We start from the raw sequence: 8,589 nt of genomic DNA on the forward strand, positions 1-8,589 counted from the left end.
GGTGCAATAGATCCCTCTTCCCCTAGTTCAGCTTTCTGAATGAGGATATAACTTACTTGGAAAGAAAGAAAAGTTTAAATTGCTTGAGTACTAATGTTTTGATAGTCAATCGGATTGAATTTTTAGTGCCTTAAAAACATGAATTTTGAAAGTGCTTTTATTTTTTGGATAGTTTAAAGAGGTAATATTTGAGTTGGGTGGTTATTTTCTCTGGGCCCTTTGAATATACCATGTCCTTGTTTCCTAGAGTCTCTTGTTGCTGAAGAATCTTCTTTCTGTGCAATTATCCTTCTTCTGTAGGTAGTTGATATGCCTTTTTGTTTGCTGTTTAACAATTTCCCTAACATAATGTCTGTGCGTGGGATTTTAAAAAAAATTGTCTTGTTTGGCCAGGTGCAGTGGCTCAAACCTATAAGCCCAGATACTTGGGAGGTGGAGATCAAGAGAATCACAGGTGAAGATGAGTCCAGGCAAAGAGTTCATGAGACCCCTTCTCAATCAATAGCTGGGTGCAGCAGTTCATGCTGTGCCTGTCATCCCCAGCTATGCAGGGAAGCACAAAAAGGAGGATCTTGGTTCAGGCCAACACGAACTATAAAAGAACTGGTGGAGGGGCTCAAGTGGTAGAGTGCCTGCCTAGCAAGTACAAGGAGGCCCTAAATTTGACTCCCAGTACCACCAAAAAATTATCTTGAGAGTTATAGTGACTTTTTAAATCTGAAAATTCATTTCTTTCATTAAGTCTGGTAAACTCTCAGTATGTGTGTCTTTTGTTCTGTTCCTCCTTTATTTTTACATAATATTTTTCTTGGACTTAAAGTGTACAACATGATATTTTGGTATATGGATACATAGTGAAGTGGTTGTTAGAGTCAAGAAAATTGACGTGTTTATCATCTCACACAATTATCTTTATTTCTGTGGTAAGAACACCTTAAGTATATTCTCTTAAAAAGTTCCCACTGTGCATATATGATACAATATTATTGTCATAGTCTTCGTGCTGTGCATTAGACCACAGTTTTCATCCCATATAACTGGACAGTGTATACTTCAACTCAGAAATATCTGTTTATCCTCCCTTTTGTGCTCCTGGTAACTATTCTTTTACTTTGCTTCTGTGCATTTGAATATTTTTAAAAAATGTTTTAACACATATTGAGAACAGGCAGTATTTTTACTTCTGTCTGACTTAGTTCACTTAGCATAATGTTGGTGAGAATGTAAACCAGTGGCTCCATTATGGAAAACAATACAAAGGGTGTATCTCTGCGACCGGCAGATACCTCTTTTTTAAGGTTGAATAATAGTCTACAGTATTTTTTATCCATTCTTTTGTTTAAAGACACTTAGGTTGTCTCCAGAGCTTGTCTATTGTGAATAATGCTGCAGTGAACACGAGAGTGCAGTTAACTACAAGGCACTGATTTCTTTAGATTATATTCCGCAAAGAGGGATTGCAGGTCATATGGCAGTTCTAGTTTTAACTTTTTGAGGCCCCTTCATATTTTTTTCTATAATGGCTTCACCAGTTTATATATGTTCTCACCAACTGTGTGTAAGTGTTCTCTTTCCTCCACACACATACCAATGTTTGTGATCTTGTCTTTTTGATAATAATCATACTAATAGATGTAGGTGATATCACATTGTTGTTTTGACTTGCATTTCCCGATGATTAGTGATTTTGAACATTTTTAAAAATTGTTGTGTTGGAGGTACATTGTGGCATTTACAAAAGTTCTCACAATATACCAAATATATTATACTTGTAACTTGTATTCACCTGCTCCATAAATCTCCTTTATCTCCCCTCCTATTCCTAGAGTAGTTTCCACAGGTCTCTTTTTTCCATTTACATACCTCCCATGCCCTTTCCCCACATCCTCCTCCTCCCACTGGTACCAACCCCCCCATCCCAGGAAGGACCTGTTCTGCCCTCTTGTTCTCTGATTTTGTAAAAGTATAAGAAATAACATTTTTGTTTGTTCAAGGGAGCTTCCTTGTGACATTTCCATGTATGTATATATTATAGCCCGATTTGGTTAATAATCTCTATTTTTCCTCTTTCTGCCTTAGTTCCCTTCTTATGGTGATTCTAACAGGTTTAAAAATAATATATTCATTCTTATACAGTGTGTATGTCAATGCATATTCACTCTCCTAACTTCCTTCTTTTATCCCCTCTTTCTTGTGTGTGACCTCCTCTTAGCAAGACCTGTTTTTTTTAATATTGCTGTATTTGTATTAGGTCTATATTCCACATATGAGAGAAAACATGCAGCTTTTGGTGTTCTGAACCTGGCTAAGTTCAATTAAAATGATATTCTCCAGTTCCACTCATTTACCTACAAACAACAGGTGAGTAAAATTCCATTGTATATAAATACTTTTTCTTAACCCATTCGTCAGTAGTGGAGAATCTTGTCTGTTTCCATAGCTTAGCTACTGTGAGTAATACTGCAATAACCATGGGTATGGATGTGCCTTTATTGTAACCTGACTTACATTCCTTCAGCTACGTCCCTAGGAGTGGAATTGCTGGATCATGTATCAGTTCTATTTTTAGTTTTTTGAGGAGCCCCCGTGCTGTTTTCCATTGAACACCTTTTTGGTATCTCTAAGCCATTTGTACATCTTCTTTGGAGAAATAGCTGTTCAGGTCCTTTGCTTATTTTTATTTGGATAAGTTTTTTTGCTATTGAGCGAAAGATTCTTATATATTTTGTATACTAATCCCTTATTAGATTTATGGTTTATAAACATTTTCTCCCAATCTGTAAGCTACATTTTTATTCTTTTGATTGGTTTCTTCACTGTCCAGAAGCTTTTTAGTTTGTTGGTTCTTTTTTTGCTTTTGTTGCCTGAGCTTTTGGTGTGATGCTCAGAAAATCATTGGCAAAGTAAAGGAGTTTTCCCCTTATGTTTTCTTATAGAAGTTTATAGTTCAGGTCTTATGTCTAGGGCTTTAATTCATTTTGGGTCAATTTCTGTATATATTGTAAGATAAATGTTGGATTTCATTCTTTTGCATATGGATATCTGTTTTATTTTTCTTAGACTTGTTCGGCTTATAGCAGATCTTCTCTTCAGTTCATTTTTTGGATGCAGATTCTCACTGTGAAGTAAGTCTGTCCTCAAGTTCATGACCCTCCTGACTCAGCTTCTCAAGTGCTGAAATTGCAAGTGTGCACCACCATGTCTGGCTTCCTTTTTTGCAATCCTTAACTACTCTTTCATATTACCCACATATTTGTCACTTTGCACTGTTTTCTGGATAGTTTTCTTGGAACTAACATACCTCTTCAACCACTTTCAAACCCATTCACTTAGTTTTTAGTTTGAATGTGACTATTGCGAATATTTGTAATTTTCTAGCTACTGATTTTTGGGTCTGTTTTTTCAACACTGTGAAAAAATACTAAATTTGATTTGATTCTGAAATTCATGACTAGTTAAACATGAGCATACATACCAAAAGTTTTACTGTGACTTTAGTATGGAAGACCTGTTGGTGTAAAGACAACATGTGAAGTTGTAGAAATCAGAATGTGTCAAAGAAGCCAAAGCCTATATAGTGGTAGTGGACTAAGAACAAAAGATGGATATAAGGGAAAACATAGACATCAAGGAGTGACTGGATGTATGGAGGTAAGAACATGAATTCCTTCAGGTTTTGGTTTGTGCAGCAGGCAGATAATAATGATGATACTATTAATACCAGAATAAAGAAGAAAACCAAGCAATTTTATGACAGTCTAAAGCAATTTCACTATAGAATCCAGCTACCTGGAAAGAATCATTTCTTTATATGTTATGCATTTTAATGGTTCATTATGTTCTGTACAGGTTCATAGAGAAGAAATCATGAGAACAGCAATAGGATGTGGTGTGAATGAAAGATGAGGAGGTGAAGACAGTGAGTACAGGTAATTATTTCATGAATCTTGCCATTGGTAAGAGATAAACATAGTTTGCATGAGAATATAAGCATGAATGAAGGATTTCTTATTGTGGGAGAAATTTAAGCAGGGTTTCTGGATTAGATGGAATGAGCTACTGCAATGGGAGAAACTTCTATACTAAATTAAGTGAGTGACTTAGAAGAAGCATAGAATTGGGTCTAGGTCCTTAAAGGTCACAAATAACAACTAAATTACATAGAAATGTTATGATCCCTAACCTCTGACATGTGACCTGCTTTTTTACTTAAAATCTATTTCAGGCAGGCTCATTGTCAGTCATCATGAGCTGCATCCCTAATGCATCACACTCTCCAGTCTTCTTGCTCCTTGGCTTCTCGAAAACTGGAGTTCCCCACAGTCTCTTTTTTCTCCTATTCCTGGCTATTTACCTGGCTACCATATTGGGGAATGTGACTCTTGTACTGCTCATCTCCAGGGACTCCAGGCTCAACTCACCTATGTATTTTCTGCTCCGTGGCCTCTCTGTGATAGACTTGGGGTTATCCACAGTCATCCTGCCCCAGCTGTTAGTTCATCTGGCATCTGAATACCCAGCCATTCCTGCTGCCCGCTGCTTGGCTCAGTTCTTTTTTTTCTATGCATTTGGAGTTACAGATACACTTGTCATCGCTGTCATGGCTCTGGATCGTTATGTGGCCATCTGTGACCCTCTGCATTATGCTCTGGTGATGAATCGTCAGCTCTGTGTCTGCTTACTGGCCTTGAGCTGGGTGGTGTCCATAGTGCATACTATGCTGCATGTGGGTCTCCTCCTGCCCCTGCGTTGGTCTGTGGATACTGAGGGCAATGTTAACCTTCCCCACTTTTTTTGTGACCATCGACCACTTCTGCGAGCCTCTTGCTCTGACATACTTTCCAATGAGCTGGCCATATTCTTGGAGGGTGGCTCCCTCATGCTGGGCCCCTGTGCCCTCATTATACTTTCCTACGCTCAAATTGGGGCAACTATCTTACGTTTGCCTTCAGCTGCTGGACGCCAGCGAGCAGTCTCCACCTGTGGATCCCACCTCACCATGGTTGGATTTCTCTATGGCACCATCATTTGGGTATACTTCCAGCCTCCTTCTCAGAACTCTCAGGATCAGGATATGGTAGCTGCAGTAATGTACACTGCTATTACACCTTTGGCCAACCCATTTGTTTATAGCCTCCGCAACAAAGATGTCAAGGGTGCACTCCACAGGCTGCTTAAACAGGGTAGAATGGGCTCCTGAATAAACTTCTGGGGCTATATTGAGTAGATGCAGAAAATATGGGAAAATTTTGATCATGGTTGGTTTGGGGAGATCAGAAATGGCCTAGACAGCTGAAGAAATACTAGAATTGGCCCTGGTCAGTACTGTGCTCTGGCAGAGCCATGAGCATTTCACATTCATACACATCCAGTATCAAGACTTCTTTTTTCTGCATGACTCTGGTACCCCTTCCACATGTAATTTATCTTAATTTATCAAAGTGGATTTAAATGAGTTATGAGGCTGGAGTAACTTTCATTCCAGAGTTTTTAAGAAATGTGAAGGTAGGATTGGGAAATTGTGAATTAGATCAAGGACAGTGGAGTTAATCACAGTTACATTTAATGTGGTATGCTTTCTTACAGGACTATTTTGGTATAAGAAAGTAAAGGAAAGGCGATACTTCAGACAGATAGGACTGGCAAATACACTACTTATTCTATTCAATGCCTAAGTATATGTCCAGCAGTGAGTGTAAAATGAAAGTCACGAGTCTACTATTCCATCTGTCACCACCAATTCATATAGGCCTCATAGTATGAATCTCTTATGTATTTTAGTTCTATTTTAAATATTTCAAATTGGTTTCAATATGTACTTTATAAACAAAATATAGAAATAAAAATAATATAAATGAAGGAATAATGAACCCCTCAACAATGAAGAAAAGTGGCTTTGCTTAACATTCTGGTATCTCAAATTTGGCTTCTATTTTGGTATCTTTTAATAGATTAAAATGGTGATTTTTCACCTTTATGCACTGACTTTAGTCCTTTACCCCATTTGAGATGCAGCTTCACTCAAATACATTGTAGCAAGTACTTTCCTTTGCTGAGGATTTCTGGGACATCTATGACTCTTAGTTTATAAGAACTTTCCAAGGCACTTTGAGAATAACAGGATGTCCTTGGGGCACCCTCCAGATCCAGTCAGGCTCTGGTCTTCTCTGCTTCCTCCCCTTCCTGAGTTTGTTGCTCTCCACCTCTGTTCCTCTATCATCCTCCCAATTCCCTTAACCAAGCCTAAAATCTCCCCATTCAAATTCAATCTCCATATTCCCCTGATGTGTTGATGCTGTCTTCTCACCAGTATTTTCCATTATCCAATACCTTCCATCTTTTTCAAACTATTGGTAAAATCCAGTGGTCTTATCTTACTCTTTATTCCACATTATGCCAGTTTTGACATAGTTTCCTGGGAATGGTCATTACATCTGCCTGCCTGGCTCCTGTTCATGCCCTTTCACTTCTCTGAATCTTTGCCGTTCCCTTGGCTGACAACTCTTTGTTTTCCTACATTGAGTCTTAGCCATCTTGCCTATGCTTTTCTTATTCTGTCACAGAGCTCATTTACTCTTAAAATAACACTTCTCTTTTCAGGTCTTTCAACTTTCTCTTACCTCACAATGACAATCTAGGAGTTAAATCTTTATAATACGTTCATTTGCACAGTCTCGATTTATTTCCACTAGCATCACAGATATGTAAGTTTTAAATAAGTCATTCCAGTTCTCCCTCTGTGTCTATATACATGGTCTTCAGTTTTTACTGTGCATCAGAATCACCCAGAGACTTAAAAATATTCTGTTGTCTGGACCCAACTCTAGAGAATTGGATTCAATTGGTGTCAGGTCAAGCTCAAGCATCAACAGTTGAAAAGTGTTCCCTCAGATGAACCTAATATGTAGCTGCAGTTGAGACCTACTCTCAGTCACAATTTATACCACTTTCTAATTAGTAATCTTTAGTCCATGAGCACATCCTACAGATGAACATGTGAGATTACTTGCTTTCAAACAGGAAGCAAGCTCCCCTGCCTGCACTCAGTTTATTGCTGAACTTTAAGCTTCCTGTGTCAGGGGCTCTCAATCCTGCAACACATCAGAAATACCTGGTAGATCTAAAAGTGGACTGAAGAACAGGTCTCATCACAGGTCAATTAATAAAGAATCATTAGAGGACTTTGACAGTGATATTTTTAGAAATTGATCCGGATGCAAGTCCAGGATTGTGAAATGTAGCTCTGTGCAGTAATTTGACTATGCACAGTCATGCTTTACTCTCTCTGCTGTGATACAGTGAATGTCAAAGGGAAATTTTCTTCAACTGGGAGAAAAGGAGAGAATTTTCTCTGTTATGGACTGAATGGTTTATCATCAAAAAATCTGCATGTTGAAATCCTTATCCCTAATGTGATAGCATTAGGAGATGAAGGCTTGGGGAGATAGCTAGGTCATGAAGCTGGAGTCCTGATGAATGAGGCTAGTGTCTTTATAAGAAGAGCTCAGAGAGTGCTTTCTCACCCTCTGTCTCTGCTTTCTGCTATGTGGGAACACTGAGTAAATAATGTCTGCCCACCAGCAAGCAGGCCCTCATCAGAAATGACATTGCCAGTATCTAGAACTGTGAGAAGTCATTCTTATTGTTTAAGACATCTAGTCTATGGTAATTTGTTATAGCAGCTATTACTGACTGAGACATGCTGTAACTCAGATTTATTAATAAAGCTTTGGTCTTGATGTGACCTTCCTTACCTGCTCAGTTGGTTAGAGGTCAAGTGGGGCAGCCACTAATTTCTCACAGTAAACACTAAGTGGGTGCATCACTATTTATATTTACTTTTGTCAGTTAATGTTGCCTCCTTTTTAATTGCCATTAAGAAGAAGGCACTTCCTCCATATTTTGGATTACTTCCAGAAATGGGGTTACTCAGAGACAGTATATGATCTTATTTGGTACTTACTCATAATTTTTTAAATTTCACATCATGTTTGTTTTCTTTTTACCACCAGATATCTACAAGCATATGTATCTTACTTTCATTTAACTAAGTCACATTTACATTTTTCAAAATTCTATGTATGTTTATTTCACTAACAGTATCAAGAATGTATCATTGGATGTCCTCCCACATATATTGTGAAGATAATCATGGTTTTTCTTCTAGTGCACCACTGCATTTAGTTTTTGTTTATCTATTTTTTACTTCTTTATTTTTTAAATTGTTTATACATTAATTCATATGTGCATACATTGTTTGGGCCACATCTCCCCCCCCGCACCCTGCCCCCTCCTCCTTCCTTCCACCCCTCTCACTTCCAGGCAGAACCTGTTTTGCCCTTTTCTCTGATTTTGTTGAAGAGAAAACATAAGCGATAATAAGAAAGAGAATTTTTGCTAGCTGGAGATAAAGATAGCTATACAAAGAGATTCCTATTGTTGCTTCTATGCACATATATATTACAACCTGCATTAGTTCATCTCTACCAGACCCCTTCACTACTTCCCACTCACCTTCCCATAGTGGCCTCTGCCAGCTTAAGATTACTTTGTTTGCTCCTCTACAGTGGGCACATCAAACACTTCCAG

At 38.2% G+C, this 8,589-nt stretch overlaps 1 protein-coding gene and 1 long non-coding RNA gene across 2 annotated transcripts; both read left to right on the plus strand.

The window, feature by feature from the left end:
- Positions 1-2,250: 2,250 nt before the first annotated feature.
- LOC141415613 (uncharacterized) lies at positions 2,251-3,929 on the plus strand. Its single transcript, XR_012440613.1, has 3 exons — positions 2,251-2,361; positions 3,061-3,125; positions 3,850-3,929. It is a non-coding gene; the product is annotated as an uncharacterized lncRNA (long non-coding RNA).
- A 317-nt stretch (positions 3,930-4,246) lies between these two features.
- On the plus strand, positions 4,247-5,200 carry Or1b1 (olfactory receptor family 1 subfamily B member 1). The gene has a single exon (XM_020155571.2). The coding sequence runs from the start codon at positions 4,247-4,249 to the stop codon at positions 5,198-5,200; it is 954 nt and encodes a 317-aa protein (XP_020011160.2).
- Positions 5,201-8,589: the final 3,389 nt, after the last annotated feature.

The sequence above is a fragment of the Castor canadensis genome, chromosome 13, assembly GCF_047511655.1.
Source record: "Castor canadensis chromosome 13, mCasCan1.hap1v2, whole genome shotgun sequence".
Taxonomy (NCBI): Eukaryota; Metazoa; Chordata; class Mammalia; order Rodentia; family Castoridae; genus Castor; species Castor canadensis.

What these genes read in the sequence shown, in the direction of transcription:
- Or1b1 (XM_020155571.2), top strand. Translation starts at nt 4,247, where the DNA reads ATGAGCTGCATCCCTAATGCATCACACTCTCCAGTCTTCTTGCTCCTT.